At 41.9% G+C, this 20858-nt stretch overlaps 1 protein-coding gene across 1 annotated transcript in view; it reads left to right on the top strand.

Annotated features, from left to right (window-relative positions):
• Positions 1-6216: 6216 nt before the first annotated feature.
• The window catches only part of LOC139596220 (neural-cadherin-like), a 62030-nt gene continuing 47388 nt past the window's right edge, over positions 6217-20858 (top strand). The window contains exon 1 of the mRNA XM_071440276.1: positions 6217-7228. Coding sequence (XP_071296377.1) covers positions 6217-7228 — 1012 coding nt within the window. The remainder of the gene's footprint in view (positions 7229-20858) is intronic.

Below are 20858 nucleotides of genomic sequence, written 5' to 3' on the forward strand. Positions count from 1 at the left end.
GCTCTAATAAATGAATAAATGTGGCATGAGAATCACTGTGCCCAGGCTGGACCATGGCTTTACAAAGAGTTGTATGCAATAACAGCAAAGTACAGTAGAATGGATTTGGAAGTGGAATGATGTCCATGTGTGAAGAGATGTCAGATTGTAAAACAGGAGTGATAAAAGGAAAAATATTACTCTTTACAGTTTTATTGACAGACTTTTAAATTACATTTATTTTCAAAGACTAAATAGCAAATGTTTTGTAGGAACATAATCCATATAGTGCCATCAGATGTGAGGAGCACATTCAGGTGTTTCCTTATGCTATATATATTTATATATTTATATATTTAAAGTGGGATACAGAAGCTGTGATTGTATCTTACAGATTTCAGCAGGAACTGAATTGGGGTTTAAGTTCAACCTGCACACTACTTGAGTTCATGTGTAATTTTCAGTCCACTGAAATGAGTCGCTGGCTGGCTCCTGAAATTCTGCATTGTGCAGGATGCCTCAAAAACCCAAACTGGCCCCAGTGCCAGCTTGGGCTGGTTTGAAAGTGCCTCGTGGCTCCTGCAATCTGCCATCAGGAACCCAGCATGGTGAGTTTTGCTTCCCAGGGAAAAGGGTCAATGTTGGTGTTCAGGGGCCTCTGGCCCAGAGTGACCCCGGCTGGCTCCTGAAATTCCACATTGCACAGGTGCCTCCCAGACCCGAGCTGGCACCAGTGCCAACTTGGGCTGGTTTGACAGTGCCAAGTGGCTCCTGCAATCTGCCATCAGGAACCTGGGTGGTGAGTTTTGTTTCCCAGGGATAAAGGCTGGAGATAGTGCTCAGATGCCTGTGGTGCTAAGTGGCTGTCTGTCTGTCTGTCTGTTGGGGGTCTGAAATCCAGGTCTCCCCTGCCCCATCCCTCTCTTCCCTCAATCCCCACTGGTGACTCCCTGCAGCAGCATGTGGGGACCCAAACAGGAGCTTTGGGGTGACCCACAGACATTGCACATTACTTTAAAGGTGGTTTCTCCCCTTGTTGGTAATACATTTGTCTTTATCACTGAGTAAACCAGAATATTTCTTACAATAACTGTTCTGACTGACACCCTTGCTATTTGTGATGTACTGTATAAGATACCTCAAATGAACCAGACACCAGGTCATTGTACTGTCATAGTGTTTGGAGTTATGTAAACAAATGTTATTTCCAAGGGATTGTTTCTAGAAACCTCTTGTCTGTACCTTTCTGTTCAATGTGCTGATGTGTAATGCTTTAGAGTTTGCTTCCTCCTCCCTGGGAGCAAACCCCTCTCAAACCCAGGCAGTCTCTATGGAGGAGGGTTGCACTGGACACTGGATCTGGGTCAGTCCATCTGTGGCTTTCAGAGCTACTGCCCTTGGCAGATGTGGGCTCCCTGATTTTGCAGCAGTTGTCTGCTCCAGACCCTGGAGGCCTTCACATCCCAAGCCATAGGGCTGCAGTCCAGTGATGTCCTTTCCAGAACTGGGGAATCTGGAAGGCCACATTCTCAGCAGCCCTTCAGGCCAGATGCTGAGCAGCTCACAAGAAGCCTGCCTGGCTTCTGCTGAAAGCTGGGCAGAATGGAATCAGATACATTTTCTTTGCCAAACTGCACATTCTGAGCGTGTAATTTGTTCTTCTGATATGTTCTGCTGAGTCAAAAATAATTTGGGTTTCACACATGGAGAAACATGATGACCAAAACAAAAGATACTGAAGTTTTAGAGAATTACACTTGTGAATAGGAAAGACAAGCAAGAATTAACGGGTTCTTTATGTTTATTGCAAGATTACAAATAACTAAAAAAAATTGGAACAAGATTTTACTAAGATTTAGTGTTTGGCATATGTATTTGTTGTATTTTATGTATTGAATGTGAAAACAGCAGTCTGCTTCTCACAGACATTTTATTAAGGCAGTATGGGGATGGAACACAGTCTTGAGAAAAATGAGCATTTAGAGAATAGGATAAAGTCATGCAAAAATAATTATTTTTAAAATTTTTTAAAATATTTTTTCTGTCTTAGTCACAAGTCAAAAAAACTTTATCATGTGAAGACTTAGGGGCTTAAGAAAAGCTTTTCTGTAAAGGTTTTCAAACTGTTTAGGGACATTATTAATGATGTGTTTCTACTGGTAAGCAGTAAGGCTCCAGCCAGGGAAAACAGAGTATACCTTTAGAGTGTGATTAGAGTGACAATTGATTGTGGCTATCTTGTCACATTTCAAAACACCTCAGGTTCCCCTTTTTATAGTAGAGGAAATGTATTTAAATATCTGTATAGAGGCTTTGCCCCAGAGGTCCCGGTTGTCCTTGATGGGCTGCAGCTGTGATGTCCTTAATTGGGCTGCAGCTGTGACCAATGAAGCGAACTGGGATAAAAGGGGGTGGTTTGGCCAGTCAGGGAGAGCCTTGGAGGAGCCCTGAGCTGAGAGAGAACAGCATGCAGCAGAAGGAGTCAGTGAAGATCTGCAGCCATGAGAATACACCAAAGAGGTATGGACTTTAGAAATCTGATAACAACAATATAAGACTCTAGAAATAATAGAACAACAACACCTTTTGGATGTGGTGGTATAGCTGATTTAGTTTGATTATAAGTCATGTAGGAGATGTTTCCAGCTGTATATGTATGTCCATTTAGGTACATGATTGTAATTAAGACATTTGCTCTAACCTTGGACTTGTATATAGCACACCATGCTTAACAGCAGAAAGGGTCTTCCAGCTGGTTGAAATAAACGGGAAAGTAATTGTTATAAAATAATGAAAGATACTGAAAAAATCACTAGCTTTTCTCTTTTGGAGGAAGAATTCTGCTTTTAGCCTGACAGAAGGTGTTTCTTGCACTTATTTCAGCACTAGATTCCAAGAAAAATTTGTGACTTATAGAGAGAAAGCTGCATAAAGAACTAGCAAGGATTACACAACAACAGCTGTACTTCTGAATAATTTAGGTTTAATTTGCAAAATTATACAGGAAAGGATTAGGACTTGCATTTGAGAAAATGGAGCTACAAGTGTTGCTATGAAAAGTGGCAATGTACAAACCATCCCAAATTGCACTGGGGCTGTTGTGTCACTCTGGGCTGGGTCCTGCAGACCTGCTTGCCAAGACTCTTGTGGAATCCTGGCTGGGGAGTAAATAGTGTAGGAAGAGCTTCCTTTGGCTGCATATGCAGCAGAGCAGAGCCCTTCCTGAGGGCTTAAACTTGTGCTTGACAGGAATGTCTGGCAGGTGCACCTGGTGGCACACACAGCATCTTGCTCTGGAGGGGTCAATTAATTCTGTTATGATTATATATTTACAGTTATTTATAGTAAAAGATCTTAGGGGACTTCCAGCCCCTTTCTTCTCTGGGAAAGCCAGCTATTGAGTATGTGGCAGTCAAGAGCACTCACTGCTTCAGGCATATTTTCCTTTTGATCAAAAGCAAAGTTGATTGTCCCACTTTTCCCAAAGCCATCCTGCTCTTCAGCTACAAGGTATATGTAAACCAGGAAGAATGTCTTGTTCTTCTCTCCTGCCTCAATATTGACACTGCAGTCCCATAAGGTTAAGGCAAGATTTTCCTCAGAATGTTTCCTGCTCATATTTCAGAGGAATTCTGATTTGTAAACTGCAAATTCTCCATCAAATGCTTGTCATGATGTTTCTGTAAAAAAAAATTATGTTTATATATAAATCACTAAGTTACAGATTGTTACAATTCAGTAATTTCCAAACACGAATTCATAACACTGACAGAGATTATGCATTTGTCTTGGCTTTGCCATCACTTGGTCACATAGATGGCCCTCAGTAACCAGCAGGTTGGTTTAGCTGATGCTGTGTGTGACCAGGAGAGATCTGTGGCCATGTGAAATCTCTGGAAACGATGCTCACCTGCACTCCAGGCTTGCAAGAATCTGCAGCCTCTGAGCCTGGGCAAGAGATTTACTCTCAGGTATGTAGGTGTAGCCTGAGGGTTGTAAATCCTGAATTTTACAGAGAGAAAAGAGGGAAACTTCAAGTTACTGCAAAAAAAGATGCACACATGTAATTCAAAGCAGGACCAAAAAAAATCTTGCTTTAATGCAAGAACTGGTACATCTTGAGAAATCCAAATGTAGAGGTAACAGAAATAAAAGATTTTGTAAATGGGAGGATGGTCTGGAACATTCAGAGAACACTGATGGGACCGCAGAGAGTGCTGTTCAACAGTCAGGGAAAGGATGCAAATGATATGTAAATGATATATTCTAGATCTCAACAGACTTGTGAAGTAGAAGACCTGAGGAGCTTGTACTGTAAAGTGACCATGGTCAGGATTTCTGGAGGTGGGCTGAAGTCAGAAGGACTCTGACTATCCAATATCCAGGGCACCAGTTCAGATTCCCACTGACTTGCAGAGTTGGTAATAGGATTAGGGAGTCTCAAGTATTTCCCTATGATTACCATAGGGCAGTGAACTATAAAACAACATACTTTTATTTTTTTAATAAACAAGTATAAGGTAAATAGAGACATGGTATAAGGTCTCTATTTCTTTCTAAAAACCCCCTTGTGCAATCTCCCAGTTTCCTGTCTACAAGCTGATTAGGATAACATAGTTTGAGTTCTGCATTTGAAATCATGAATGAGGCTCATCTTTAGTCTGTTAAAACCACATATGTGTTTAAATTACTTATCTGTTGAACTTCTGATGCAGAAGTGAAAGACCTTGCAAAATATAACACTGTTCCTGGTATTTACAGAGGTAAATCCTAGTGGATGTAGAGAACAGAACTCACTAAAATGCTGTCACTAAATGTTTTGATCAAAATTTGATGAAATTGTAATTGTAGATTCCTTCTAGTATTCCTAGCTGGGAAACTCTTGGGAAAATCCTTTTACCTTGAAGCCACATAAATCTTTGTGACCAAATTATGGGTTCTTCCTACCCCATTCCATTCTTTATTGCCCTTTGCTCTGTACGCATAAGTGTAAAATTCTATTTTAAGGCCAAAAAAGCACTGAAGATAACATCCTGTATAGGAGGGTGCTTTTATAGAGACTTTTCAATGTGAGGCATAAATGGAGAGATTGTGTGAAGCTGATGATTTGTTTCTCCCCAATTGCTTGCAGGATGAAATAGAGAAGGTCACTCCCTGTTGAGCACTTGGGTTTTTCATTCTGAGTCTCCCATAGGCTTCCTACTTGATCCTGGACTGCCAGTTCCCCAAAGAGACAACCAGTTTGTCCAAAAGGCTTACAGGAAAGCACAGTTTTGTGTCCATGAACTTTTTCACAGTCTTGGGTGGTATACATAAGGGAAATGCACTGTTTTATGAGAAATGTAAACATTATTCAGTCTCATGAAATTCAAGTAATGTGACCAATACAGAGTATCTTTTGTTATTTTGCTGTTCTTTAATCTCAGAATGATTCTTAATCTTAAATGATTCATGTACTACATAAACACAGCCAATATCCATTTTGTATTGTTTTGGACTTTATTCTTGAAAGCACTGATCTGTTTTGAAGAGGAATTGCATAATCTAGTAACTTTTTCTACAACATCCCTGATTTATGTAGTCATAACATGGGGAAATTTACTTTTATTGGGTTTTTAGTTTTACTCTAAAAATCCAAACAGGAAATAAATGTTGGGTTATATTTCTCTCTGGTTATCACCAGAATCATTCTTTAGTCAAGCTACATTTCATCAAGAATTTTTTTACCTTCACAAATCCGGAGATATAAGGGAGCTAATTAATTGTGACCAAAGATGTGACTTCAGGTCAGTGACAGCCCTCAAGTACAAGCTGAGAGCAAAACTGGCATTTCAGAATAGGTAGCTGTCTAGAAATCAACAATTAAATGTTTTCAGGGGGCACCGGAGTGCTAGGAGAGCTCGCTTGACATGTGACAGACTGCAGGACATCACCTGTGCACTGATGCCCGCGGCGCGCGGAGGAAGAACTCGGCTGCCGGAGGAGGAAAAGCGGGCGGCACTTGTTCCGCCAGCGGGATCCTTTGGGCGGCTCGCCCGGCGGGGACATCCCACAGCCGGCGCACGGGACGGTTCTCTCCGCGTGCCCTCGGAGCGGGGGAAGGCAGGGCGGGGGCGGGAGCGGCCCCGTGTGCCCCGGCCCCTCCCCGCCCGCCCACTGCGGGGAGCGGCGGGCAGGGCCGGGCAGCGCGGGGAGCGCCGCGCACCCGCCCGCCCGCAGCCGCCGCTCGCAGCCGGCATGGCCCCCCGCGGAGCGCGGCGCGCCGCCGGCTGCCTGCTGCTCTGCTGGGCCCTGGCCGCCGCCCGCGCCGCGCCGCGCAGGACACCCTCGTTCGACGGGCACGTCGCGGAGAACCGGCCGGCGGGCACGCGGGTGCGCGGGCTCAGCATCCCCCTGACGCGGCTGGGGCCCGAGCCCTGGTGCGCCAAGGTGCAGGGGCGCCGCTGGCACCTGCAGCTGCTGGGCGAGGGACACTCGCACTTCCAGGTGTCGCTGGACGCGCGCACGGCCCGCGTGTGGCTGCGCACCCGCCGCCCGCTGGACCGCGAGGCGCGGGCGCTGTACTCGCTCCGCCTGGGGCTGTGCTGCAAGCGCTGCGCGCCCCAGGGCGCCGCGCCCGCCGAGCTGGCCGCGCTCACCGTGCGCGTCCTGGACGACAACGACAACGCGCCGCGCTTCGTGGGGCCGGGCTCCGCGCAGCTCCGCGTGGAGGAGACGCTGGCGCTCAAGTCCCAGGTGTGGCAGGCGCGGGCCGAGGACGCGGACGCGGGCGCCAACGCGGAGCTGCGCTACTTCGCCCTCCCGCGCAGCGCGCACTTCTTCGTGGTGCCGCGCAGCGGACGCGTGGTGCTGGTGAGCTCCCTGCTCCACCTGCGCGCTCCCATCCCGCTGCGCGTCTACGCGCGGGATCGCGGCCGGCCCGCGCTGCTCAGCGAGCCCCTGGAGCTGGAGGTGCTGCCGCAGCCCAAGCGCCTCCCGCCGCCGCCGCCGCCCCGCCGCCGCCGGGCCGCGCTGCCGCCCGCCGCGCCCCTGGCGCTCGCCCTGCCCGAGGACGCCCGGCCGGGCACCCGCCTGGCCACCCTGGCCCCTGCGCGCTTCCCCGCCGCGTGGTTCGAGCTGCTGTCGCCGCCCGTCGAGGAGTCGCCGGTGAGCGTGGAGCGAGAGAGCGGCGAGGTGACGCTGCGCGCCGCCCTGGACAGGGAGGCGGTGGCCGCCTGGGAACTCGTCGTCCGCGTCCAGGAGCGCCGAGGTGCGTGTGAGGCAAAGTCTTAGACGAAGCAGTGGTCTGGTCCCATCGGGGAGTCCGAGGACAGTTTGGCCCCGGGTGACTGCAGACAAAGCACCTAACGATGGTTTAGCCTCAGGTGTCATATGCAGTGCTGTGGAATGTACTTTTGGTCTTTTAAATCTGTAAACTATTAGCATTAAAAACACTGGAAGTGACCAGAGGCGCTATGTAGTTTAGGAAAAGTGGACTGTACAGCTGCTTGAAAATGCTTGGAACAGTAAGGTGTTTAGCAGAATTTAAAGTGTTTCACCGGTTAGAATTTTTAGTTGTTACTGAGTGGTCGAGGCACAGTACAGGTGTTTGTTATTAGAATATTCTCTATAGTGCTCGTCCTGTAAGTGCCTAATTTGCAGCATGCAGCTGAAGCCATTGAGTTTTGAGTCATTATTAAAGTTGAGTGTGTTTGACTCACAAGCCTGACGTGGGGTTTTGCAGGACTGGAGCCCTTGTGTTTAGGTAGCTGTTCTTTTTAAAAAATATCTCAGGAGTTCAATGTACACCATTAAAATGGCATGTCTGTGACTTAAATTGTCATTTTTCACAAGCTCTTACTCAAATTAAATACAATAGCTAATTTCATTTGCTGATTACACATATTGCTTTTTAAAATTCTCTTTTCCTTTTAAATTGTGATGTTGGTTAATATTTTTCACCTATAAAAATACAGATTAGTTTAAGCACATTTTTAATTTATGAATGGTGGATATCTCTGTCCATTAACCATGTCGCTTTTTTAATTTTTATGTTACTTGGATTGTAACAAGATTGCAGAGATTACCCAGAATGAGTATTGCGATTGTAACAAGGTTGCAGAGATTGCCCAGAACGAGTGTTCTGGAGAAAATCTTATCAGAAGACATGAGTTGGTTGGCCTGATTTCATCTTGGAAAGGTTCAGGAAGGGTTTGGCACGATGAGACTTTTAGTGGTTGTGAAAACGATTAACTGCTCAGCAGTGCAGCTGCTCAGGGTGATTTCCCTCAGCCACAGAGCAGCGCGGGCGGGAGAGATGAAAAGCTTCCCACGCGATTCCTCTCCCTTATCTCGCCTGTTTTGACTGAGGGGCAGCCCATAGGAGCGAGAGGCAGTTTATTCCTCGGTGTCTGGCAATCCCTGAGGATGCCTGCAGGGCTCTAATTAGCGCTGGCAGTTTCGGTGACACGGATGCTTCCCCCTGTGAAGCAAGGCTACCCCAGCAGCTCCTTTCGCTCGGGTCCTGAGGAGCAGCTCTCAGATCCTCCTCGCCTTCTCTCTGGGGTTTTGTCGTGCCTGTCGCTGTCGCGTGTTGGTGTCAGTCACTTGCACTGGCTTTGTGCTGTGCTCCAGCCTAAGCTTTGGCTGCAGACCAAGATCTTGACAGACCAATTTCCAAACCCCAGCACTTTGTGTGTCCGACCCCCGCTAGTCAGTGTGGAGCAAGGCTGCCTGCCGAGGGGAATGTCATTGCTCCGAGGCAGTGACAGAACCCAGCGGGTCAATCCGAGCGTGCTGCTGGGATGTTCACCACTCTGTCATGTAGCTCAAGTTCCAGCCCTTTGCTGGTGGCAGCTCCCTCTGTCAGGATCAAGAAGATGTTGTTAGAGCAGTGGTAGCTAACCTTGCCCCGGGTTACTGCTGGTCTCACCTTTGTGATCGTTTTTTCCCTTACCTAGTCTGAATATAGAAGTCTGAGATTGCCTGGAACAAAGCTTGTCATTCTGCCATGCCTGAGATTTCACTTCCAGGGCAATGCTTGCTAATGGAGTTTACAAAAATCTGAAACAAGTTTTTACTTAATTTTAGGGATTTTTTTTTAAACCATCATACAGTTTCACGAAGTAGTTTGGAGCATTTTCCAGTAGCCTAATGTATTAGTGCTGGTAGTATGTAGTAGTAAGAGAATAAATCTCTAAGAAATATGTAGGACAAAGTTCTGACTCAGAGATTAGTTAGACTGCAATTAATTGTGGAGAGTCCAAATGCCATACTTTAGGTAGTGATGATTTAAGTTTCTTGGTTTAAGGGAGACCAAATTCAAAATGCATCTTAATACTATTGTTTTCATTAGTTAAAGGTTAATAAAGACTTGGTACTTTCAACTCTTTCAAGTTGCAGAATGCTTTCATACTCATTTTATAGGAGTTAAAATACATTTAACATAATACTTTGAAACAGATTTAGAAAGTTCTCTCTGCTTACTTACAGTCCAAACTGCAGTCATCTGTAAAATGAAAACCAAAAGGAAGGGATAGGAGAAAGATGCCTAGCATAATGATGTGTTTTCCTGAGGCTGAAATAGGTGCAAAATATTGCAAAAGCTCCAGGAGAAAACACAGTATTTACAGAAGTGAACTTTCAGGAAGAATTAAAGTGTGGAGATGGCTACACTGAGTTTTGTTGTGAATAAAAGTGCAAGTTCAGGTTCTTTCTCCAGTTTATTTCCTTTGCTTTTAGCATTTGTGGTCACTTATTTTACATTACACATAACCATAAACATTTCAGTAGCTGTGGTTTCTAGTATTAGAGCTTATGATATCAGGTGTCTATTTATTGTCAAGTGGTATAATGTTGTATTAATTTCTTCAATATATTTTTCTCTTTCCATTCTTCTTGCTGCCTGGTAACTGTGAACTGAAATGAACCAATAATTAATTCTGTCATTACTCTCTTCTTCAACCCAGGCAATGATGTTGAGGATAAGACAAGATGTTTAAATACTTTAGCATATAAGGTCTACCCTCTTTTCCTTTATCTTTTCAGTGTAGTTTATTGAGATTCATTTGTAATGTGCACTTCATGACTTACAGCAGTAACAAGTGCTTAAAAGCATTGTGCCACAAGTGATCCTAATGTATCTCTGGGCACAATAACTGTAGTTTTAGTTTGGTTTTTTTTTTGTCTGATGGACCATTCTCAAATTAGTAGCAAGAAGATGGGTATATGGTAATAAAGCAACATTGAGCAGTTTATTTCTAGTTTGTGACAGCCCCCACTCTTTAGCTCATAAATGGGACTGTGTAGATGTCCTTTGCCTGAATTGAATTTTCTTCAAGTGGCATGTAACAGGCTGTATGTTTGTTTATTTTCCCCCTTTAGCTAAAAGAGAAGTTGGAATATTTTTTGTTTACTTCCTCTCAGTTCTGTCCTGGATAATCAGAACAGCAGTGTGTGCAGGGCTGGGCTTCCAGATGCAGCCAGACCTTTGGTATCTCAATATCCAGCTATCTCCCACCTGTTGCTGACTAGGAAGGGTTTTCTCTCTCTGAGCTGCATTTAGGGCAAGGTATGAGTCAAGGGAGCTCACTCCACTTGGGCCTGGCAAATACCCATCAGTGTAACACGCTCACTCAGTACTGCCTGAGTGCTTCTTGGTAAACCACAGGCTTTGTGCTGGTGTATGTTCACCCATGTCAGGGGTAGATTTGAAGGGCTTTTGCAGTCTGAAGAACTTTTCAGCATCCAGGGTAGAGGATTTTTGGCAAAGCTGCAGTTGAACTCTAAGATTTTTGTTAGTGATGTGCACAAATCACTACCGTAGTTATTATCATTACCAGTGCATTACATGCTGTGGTTGCTTTGTGACCAGGCATATTTTGGTTATCAATGTCATGGTTTTATTTTAATGTAGATGCCCCAAAAAATCTTTTTTATCCTTTGAAATAACAATTTGGTCTATTTTACTGCTACAGTAAAATTAACTGCAATATGTAGAGGAAATACTGTGTTACTAGTTCTGTTTATTCATTGTGTATCTCTCTGGATTTTTGTTACATTGTAGACTTGGTTTTATCATACTTTTGTTTTCTGGAGGCAGTAATTAGTCACTAGAAAGTAGCAACAGAAAAATCTGGACTTTTTTAATGAATGGGTTTTGTTTTGTTTGTTTGTTTGTTTTTTGGGGTTGTTTTGTTTTGTTTTGGGTTTGGGTTTTTTTAATGGAATGGGCTGTCCTGTGCCTGTGGGGGAGTTTCAGGGCCTGGACAAGAGAGGACATAGTGTCTTGGTTGGTATTTCAGCTTCAGGTGAGCTCTTACCCAACCTAAACTTGAACAGTGCCAGGCTGGGATCATGCACAACCTCCCTGAGACGCCTCTTCAAGTTTCTCACCAGTCTCACAGTAAAAGATTTCTTCCTAACATCCTAACCTAAATTTCCCCTCTTCCAATCTGTACCCATGACTCCTTTTCTTGTCACTGCACTTCCTGACAAAGGCTGTCCCTCTGGCTTCCCTGCAAGCTCCTTCAGATACTGGAAGGTGCTGTGAGGTTCTGCCTTGGCACCGGACAGAAAAATCAATCTTGAGAGCTGACAACACTTGAAATTGAAGAATGGTCTGGCAATCTTTATGTTTGCTAGTAACTAGCAAACATTTAATCCAAAATAAAATAAACCAAAACACAAACTTGACAACCTCAGACCAAAGGGAAACACCAGGAAAACCCTATGCATTAGTTTGTGCCATATAAATAAAGAGAATGCCAGAATGTCAGGGCTTAACTTGTTTTTTGGCACATGGTCCTTGAGGAGGAGTTTCCTCTGGTGACCCCACTGATCACTCAGCCCTGGGTTAAATTCTTCAGTTAACCTTGCCTGGAAGGACTGATGGTTATGCTCACTTTTTTTGGTGGCATTTCAGGATTTTATGCCCAATTCAATTAATTGGGATACAATTTACTCTTTGCAAAAGCATAATGCTATTTTAAGTTTTTACCCAGTGAGCAGAAGGTAACATTTCTTAGACTGTCATACACATTAATATTTCAACATGGGGTAGCATTTAATTTGAGAAGGAGCCATTATTATTCCATTAGTGCTTGGGGGAAGTGCATTAAAGATCCCACCTCTCTAATCCTGCTGTCTCAAGCTCCCTTGACCTTACTTGATCCATGAGCTTTAGCTTTGTAATCTCCTGTCATTCATTTTTTCTCATCAGGGGATTCACTGAGGGTGATGTTTGCCTTCTAAAAGTTAACAGCATCTCTTGTATGTTAAATATATTTATCCTGTTTAAATCAACATAGAGAGTGGAGATCCCAATTTTGGTAATATTTTCACCTTGAAGGATTTTGTGCTTGGAAGTCAAGGATCATCTGTTTTAATTTTATCTGGGGCCTTAGTCCCTTACTAGCTGTACTGATTCTGGGGGGATCATCCCTAAGAATTAAGTAGCTTCTGGGTGATGTTTTGCCTTTTACATTTCTTATTGACTCTTTCATGAATTACGTCTGTCAACAGTTACACTTCAAACTGAGCTTAAGGTGAAATCATCATCTATTATCCAGCAGATGGATTTCATTAAACAGCAGTGGGTTTCATGCACTTAAGTAAAAAAAAGTGTGTTCTGTGTGCATTCAGGACAGCTATGGGTGTTTACAGGCTTGGAATGTTACTGATCTGTGGCAGAAAGGAATGTCTGAGGAAGCTGTGGAGCACCATCTTGGTGTTTGATCAGTCTGAATATTTTGAAATTTCCTGCTTTTTATTCCAAGCAGTCAGATTAAAAATATCTTTCTGAGACTGCTGTGACTTGAACACCAAAGCTGTTTAGATCTTCTGGCTGTTTATCATCTCAAACATTCAGTTTCTACAAAAGAAATGAACTTACTTTTTTCTCAAAATCCAACTAAATTCCAGCACAAATTTGACAATTTGATAGAGCAAATAAATTATAGAACATCCAGGCCAGGCTGGATGGGGCCTGGAGCAGATAGTTTAGTGGGAGGTGTCCCTGCCCATGGCAGGAGGTTGGAATGAGATGACCTCTAAGGTCCTTTCCAACCCAAATCATTCTAGGATTCCATGATGATCCAAGGATGTACAGCAGGCTCTGTCAGTGAAGCTACTGATTGTGGTGGCATTTTTACCTTTTTTTTCCTTTTAAAAAATTTTTTCCTCCTTGCCCATGAAAGACTATGGAAAAACAAGCTGGATTTTCCCCAAGAAACTCTAAGAAAGATTTCATGAGAACTTCCCATCTTACAGTGGCACAGTGGCTGCTCCTGCTTTAGCCAAGTCCTCTATTTATGATAATGCTTTTTGGCAATCAATAGTAATTCATTAAGACATGTTTTGTTATTTAAGGAGTCTGTTGTGATTATTAATTTGCAGTCATTATTTCACATCTGGGCACGCTTGGTTTCCCTGACTGCCACCCTCAGAAGATTGATGCCACACTGGCAGTCCCTGATAACGTGGTCATCACCTTAATGCCTTTTAATTGATTATTTATGCTAATATCCTTTCTGCCATGATCATTGAGCTCCTCTGGTGCTTTCTTTACTTTTGTTTTCTGGTTTGCTTTAACTTCTATTTTAAAAGCTGTATGATGGTAAGGAGCAGAGACATGCCAGGCTGTCATTATTCTGTCTGCAAAAAAGATGAGGCATATTAGGAGAGAACATGGGCTGTCCCCAGCTTGAGCCCATCAAAGTTATCTCTTTAGAAGGTTATGTTTTATGAATGAGCAAACTACTGTACTTAAAAGTAGCCCATCATATACCTCAGGAATTTTCAGAAATGACAGTAGAGAAATGTTTGTGCATAATTGTCCTATTTTTTGAAGGATATACAGTAGGACTGGGTACAATAACCAGTAGCTTTTATCTCATGTTATGGTATGAAAATGGGAAAAGAGATTTCTCCTGATTGCAGCTAGAGGCTTAGGGCATTAAGATTTTTTTCTGAAGATGTGTCTTCCCAAACTCTACACTCAGTAGGTATTTTACATGAAGGCATATTATAGAGTGAGGTTTTAAAATAACACAGTATGATATTTGCAGAGGGTCTTCAAAACTTCAATATCCTCTCAACCAACTCCAAACATTTAACTTGGAGTAACCCAAATAAAAACCCCAAGTTTTCAAAAAACATTTGTCTATTTAGGCTAAAAAGTGGGAGCAACCTAAAAAAACCCACAAGCCATAAAGAAAAATACCAGCTTGAATACTTAATTTGCTGATGGATTTAGGGCAGTATGTAATAGCAGTAGTAACCTCAAGGCTTGCAAGACTTTTAACACTCTCATAATCTTCTTTTAAAAATAAATTGTAATGACCTGAAAATGCCAGGAGCAGCCTAGCTTCTCACCCATTGTGGTTTAATCATGATAATATAATACCTCTTCCCTCAGAATATTCAAGGAATGTATAATGTTTGTCCACAATTGCAGAGACATGTTCAGTCAACTACATATTCTCTATTGTCAGATTTTTAAAAATCAGAATGTCTGGCATTGTCAGTTTTATCAATTACACTGATGCAGAGAAGCCTACATTTTGCATGAATATAAGGATTTTATTTCCAAGTCTCGTCTTATAGAATTATCCATTGGATTTTTGAGAGCAAAGACAGTCATATAATCCTAATGCAATCAGAAGTCTGAGAATCCGTTGGATTTCACAGATTGACAGCATCTTTTAAAATGACATGGTGAAAAGAGATGGGGTTAGAGGCAACTCTGACCTACAGTGTTTGAAACTGCAGTCAGCTTCAGCAGGCTTGATTTTCAGGGCTTGGTTTAACCAGAAGAGCCTTCAGAAGCTGCTGTTAACTCAATGATTAAGTATTAAATCCTTTGCCTTCTTCCTGCCTCCTTTGGTGTAACTTTATTGGTGGGTGGGAGAATATTTTTGCTAGTTGCTGTCTGAAATGACAGGATGGATCAATTTGCAATATCTCTCTGCAATCCAATGAGCCTTTCTAACCAGCTGCAACAACAGGTTGGAGCAACTGGTTTGTTACTCTATGGTAAAATCCCTTCCCAGAAAATTAATGGTGAACATCACAGGAGAGATTTTTCAAATAAGCCTGGATTCAGTAAAGCTGTAAAAAGCTAAAGCAGAAGAGAACCATTATCCCATCAAGATACCTGATTGGTTTTTGTAATTTTCAGTATGTTCTTCCATCTTGACAAGTCTTTAACTTGAACTGTCCCAAGAAGTTCATGATTTTGAGAGGGCTTTCCCTTCCTAAGTTCCTCTGTGTATCCTAAATTTGATGTGGGAAGTGTAACCCAGTCTTCATAGTGTATGAGTATTAAGGCTTTTTCCTGGTTTGTTTGGTTGTTGTTATTGCTGTTTAAATGTTTTAGAGACTTTCCCTATTTTTTTACTGACTCATCACCATTTATTTCCATTTTTACTATGATTAAACTTCCCAGCAAGTTATTTAATTTTTTGTTTGCTTTTTTCTGAGGGATGAAAATGATGACTGATGATGTATAATATATTTCCTGTGAGCAGAAAGGTGGCCAGCTAGTGTATTACCTTATCTAATGTGGTTGGATTTCAGAGCAAGGCAGTATAATAAATCCTTCTGTTTATCAGTTTTCAGCCACAGATAGGCATGAAAAATAAGCAATTACAGATAGATACCTATGATGAAGTTTCAGCAGTGGATTATGAAGATTGATTTTGGTGATAGGGAATGAATTTCAGTGCTACAGCTTTTGTCAGTAATATTAAGTTAAAAGGAAGTAATTCCAACTGCAGGGAATATCAGAGAGGAAAAAAGCAGACTTCAGGATGAGCTGCCCTAAGAAGGATTTTTGATGATACACGAATTGACTCTAATAGGGAATTAAGCAGCTAAAGTAGGAAAAACCTCTGGACTTGAGTTTATAATTTTAGTTTTAGTTTCCTGTATAAATTGAAAAGAGAGCTGTGGAGGGGGCTTAGATTTGATACTGCAAAGGGCAAATAAATGGTGCTTGCAAATATATGGGAAAAGCAATCTGCTTGTAGAACCTGTTTTTGCTATTTTCCATGTTGAAGAAAAATAAGAGGAAATATACTTTCTGATTAAATAAAAAGGTGATTTTACCCTTTTGAATAGGAAGTATTATTTTCTCTATGACTTTTAAAAATACTCATTTTTGAAATAAGATATTCCAGTGTTATGTTACTGTCATGTTCATGATCACCAAGGGCCATTTTGTGTTTTATCTCCTCTTGCTCAGTATCTGTGAGAAAGCAATTTAAATTTTTCTGTTGTCTGAAGCTAGGGAAGAAAATCTGTCAAATGCAAAATCCGTGTGTATGCCAACAGCCTAATTAGCAGAACCATCCTTTGAGTAGGATTTCTTTTGAATGGATGACATTGTGTAAGCTATCTATGGTGTTCCTGGCTTGAAAGTCAAACATCTAGCATTCAATATTGAGACAGTTGTAATTGCTATTGTGCTACACAAGAGTTTGAAAATTCTTTTTGGGAAAATGAAGCCTGGGTCAGATTTCTGACTTAGGATCTCAGTAGTGACTGACTTGCACTGCTGGATGTAGTGGCAGATATCTCCACTGCTTGTCAGGGCCTGGTATTGGGAACAGATGATTTCAGTAGAACCTTTCTGTGTGTTTGTAGGACTTAACCCAAATCCACAGAGGATTATCAGTTTTAAGCTGTTTCTGCTAAGATTTGAGTGGAATTGTACCATATTATTTGCTTCTATAATGTAGCAATATTACTGCACATATAGTACTAATAAAGTACTATTAACCATAATATATGAATGCAGATTGATGTTCATGTACTGTTACTTTTATGTACTGATGTAAATATATAATGAATATACCTGTAAGGTACCTAAGGGGGATGTTTTGATGGACAGAGGCATTGAGACACCTGAACTATAGGGAGGTGTATAGTACTAAAATTTCTATCCATCCACTGTCTTAAAGCACAAAAGATTTCCATAAGTAAGGGAGAAAATTAATTTTGTGTACCTTATTCAAAATGAGTTGCAAATCTGGTTTAAGGTCTGTTCTGCAGGCAAGCAGCTGTGTCAGTTACAAAACACAAGAGACTGCCTTTTGTGTGTGTCATGGTAATTACAGCCAAGCAAAAACCTGGAAACACTTGCTGTGCTAATTAGAATTTGGAGTTATGCTTAAAAAAATATCATGTACTTTGAAATCCTGAATGCATTGTCCTGCTAGACATCCACATATTACCCAGACATTATTGTTGCTGTCAGTCTCTTCATCACATTGGCTGTCCTCTGGCAAGCCCTTGTCCCATCATGCTTCACTGGCCACCCTGATGTTGTTTCCACAAGTTGTCAGGTCACATTTGTAGGTCCCTGCAGAGAGGTCCAGTCCTGGTTGGTGTTTCTGCTGCAGTTTTTCCTTTGATGTATGGTATGCAGTCAAGGGAAAACTTACTGGCAGTCATTTTCCTCCAGACTGCCTTTATCTGGGAAATCATGATGATTTATCCAGCATTTTTTCTTATGAATCAGATTGTCTGGGGTTGATGGAGGAAGATAATATATCAATAAGAACTGTGGAGTCATATGCAGTGGAAATGGATGCTGGTCAAGAGAGGCACTTAAATGCTGTCTCTTCCATTACCTGCACTGCAGTTCCTGCTGACTGTCCTAACGAAATTCTTCAGGTTATTCACGTGTTTCAGAAGTAACCAACATATTGCTGAAAGCTTTGGTCTTGCCAAGATGTCAGAATGGCACTAAGGTCTCTTAAATGCTAAAATACAAATAGCTGGAGGAATGTGCCCAAGTCCTTTGAGTTTTTGAGCAATAAAGCTTGTATGTGAGGATTAAGCTTGGTCCTTATGCACTTTTGCACAGTTTTCTTACAACTGTTTCTCAGTTACAAATATGTTCTGAGTATCAGCATATTAATTTTCAGTGAATTGGCACTGGTTAAGTGATGAAAGTGGCATTTGTAACCAGATTAATTACTGCTTCTTCAATAAAAATGAATTATTCTTAAATTGGGACTTACTTTTGGACAGAGGAATACATGCATGTTAGGAACTCTAGCAGGACTTGAATCCCAGTGAGTTCAGGGGCTGATTAGGAGAATGATTTCCAGACACCAGAGAGACAAACATCAGTAACCTTTCTACTCCTAGCAGGGTTACCAAGGTAGCATTCAAATCCTCAGTAGGTCTTGCTATTATAGGGGCAGATTTTCAGAGGTTCTTAACCCAGCTTCTAATTTAGTGCTGCTACTTTAAGCCCACAGTATGGCCAGGCAAACGAGGCTAATAGTGGGTATTTACAAACCTGGGGCAGCTTCCACCAGAGCTGTTCTTTTGAGAAGAGACAGGCAACTTTGACATAAACTTCTGCCTTTTGCAGCTACTCTGCTTGGACACCTTTTAATTAAAATCTTAGGAGTGTTCAAGCAGTCACTGATTGCATTTGGCACTTCTCATGTAGAGCTCACCCTGCTGTGTGCTGCTCTGGTGTATTTTAGCTTTGGATCAATGTCCAGCACGTTCCCTCCTCTACATTTTCTTCAGGTGTCTTGGACTGGCTGACCTGGGACTTTTGGGACACACATTCTGACACGAGAACACAAATATTTAAAGCGCATCTGGTACTATTCAGTATGGTAGTGAGAAATAATATACATGCTGCTGCTTTTGACATATTTGAGGTTTTTTAATGGTTTCTCAGCTTCTTGTGCCTTTTTTTTTTTGTGCTACACCCAGGAGAAAGCAAAGCAGCAGCTTTCAGAGTCTGTCTGAATGCTGAAGGGAATTACACCTGGGTGACTGCAATGGAAGTGCAACAGCAGAGTGGACAACTGTGCTCTCACTCAGTGCCAGCTGTGTTTTGTGGTGAGGCAGTTTGAGTTTGTCTTTGGAAACTTTGGCTTCACAGGCACTGTTTTAAAGAAGATCTGTCCACAGAAGCTGAATTGAGCATCCTTACACTGGGCCTCCCAACACTTCTGTCTGCAGAGGTGCAGTGATACCCAACACACAGGGGCTCTCACAGTCAGGAAGGCTTTGAGAGACTTGGATGTACATGGAAACTGGGAATTTTGCCATGAAAATGTCAGAACACATGTTGCATGTATCCATGTTCTACAGTGGTACAAGGCATGTTTAATGGGCAAACCCAATACAGCTTCTTTTTCAGGAAACTGATCACTTCTGGAATTTACTGTTTGATAAATTAGATATTGGCTTTTGCTGTAGGCACTGTTTTTTTAATATGACTGATATTATAATTATATATATAAAAATATATATTATATCTATTATATATATAATATATGTATTATATATTTTATATATATTTTATATATATATATATATATATATATAATTTTAATATAACTGATATTATATTCCCTAGAACATTCGATTCTGAGTACAGGGTATAATTATAAAGAAATTAATTTGGCTTTAACAAGTTACTGTCAATATACTTTTTGTTGCTCTTTAGAGAAACAAAAAAGGCCATGTACTCACAGGTTTAAAATGCAGAGGAATTAATACAATTTTACAAGGTGAACTCAACAGAGCCTCAGTGATTATCCTGGGTGACTGCTGATTTTTTCTGTTAAGAGAATTTTCTGGGTAAAAATAGATGTACTCAAAGGTCACGATGGATTAAGTCTTAGGAATCTAAACTAAGAAACTTCTATCTGACTTTGCCAGTCACAACACCAAGGAGTTTTCTTTACAACAGCCACGAGCTGGTTGCTCACAGATGGCAGACCCTGATGTGCTGTGCTAAACTTGCCACGTGCCAGCAGACAGGAACTCCTGAGTATGGAAAGCTGGAGCTGCAGGAGGTGGTGCTTCTGTGGGAGTGAAGCAAGAATGTCTGTACATGCACACCTCACACAAAGGGACAGAATTGAGCTGGAATTGGGATGTTTTTTGTAGAAGGATGTCAGGCTGCTGTAGAAAGGGAGAATGAGTACAGCAGTTCAGCCTAAGTGAACTTCCTGGGAGAACAGGCTTCCTTAGCATTGTCTACAAGATTAGATATTTTGGCAGCACTTTCTACTTCAATATATACTTAAATACCAAGGTTTTTGTATTATTAATTAGATTTAAATTAAAACTGGTAGTTTTAGATGTTCCTTTTAGCATGTTGTTTCAATCCCTGTAGAGCTGTTTTGAAAATAAATGCTTGTCTGTATGTTTTCATGTATGTATAAATAATAAATCAACACTGAAATCAAGTATTAACACCATCAACTTTAGAAATTCTTCACATCCATTATTAAGCTTGTGGCTAAGCCCTGCTGTCAGTGTAGATGGCAGTTTTGGCCTGGGCCACGTTCCAGGGTGGAGCACAGTGCAGTTCCAGTGCAGTTGTGCTGCCTTTGGGGGCACACAGGGCTCACCCTGCTGGAGCCAGAGGCATCAAATATGGCCTGCAGGACCCTCAGCCTGGCTGCTGGCCAGAGCTATTTACAAGGTCAGTGCCAGTCTGCTGGAAGCCAGGCTGGCCCACAGGCACAAGTCTTATTCATACTGTACTCCCTCTTATTACTGACCATTATCAGTTAAAAAAACCCCTTTGCTCCATCAGTGTCTCAAGTGTCCTTTCTGCCACCTTTTCAGCAATACCTGGCTGATACTTATTACTTGTTAGGAGCTCTGCTACTTAATTGGTTAATTTAATAATGGTAAAAGTATAATAAATATTTTTTCCTCAATTTTTAAGGATCTTATGCTGTTGATTTTTGGAAAATTTTTAAGTTCCATTTTGTGGTGGTTTGTTCTTCTGGATTTTGATTGTATGTATTTAATAATATTTCAACTTAAATAGGAGTGAAAATTATATTAGGATTTCAGTGAATTTTACAGAAGGGCAAATCATTGGTTAGAGTAAATGAGAATTTTTG

Source organism: Agelaius tricolor, unplaced genomic scaffold (genome assembly GCF_023055355.1).
Source record: "Agelaius tricolor isolate 1412-34295 unplaced genomic scaffold, bAgeTri1.0.p SCAF_15, whole genome shotgun sequence".
NCBI lineage: Eukaryota > Metazoa > Chordata > Aves > Passeriformes > Icteridae > Agelaius > Agelaius tricolor.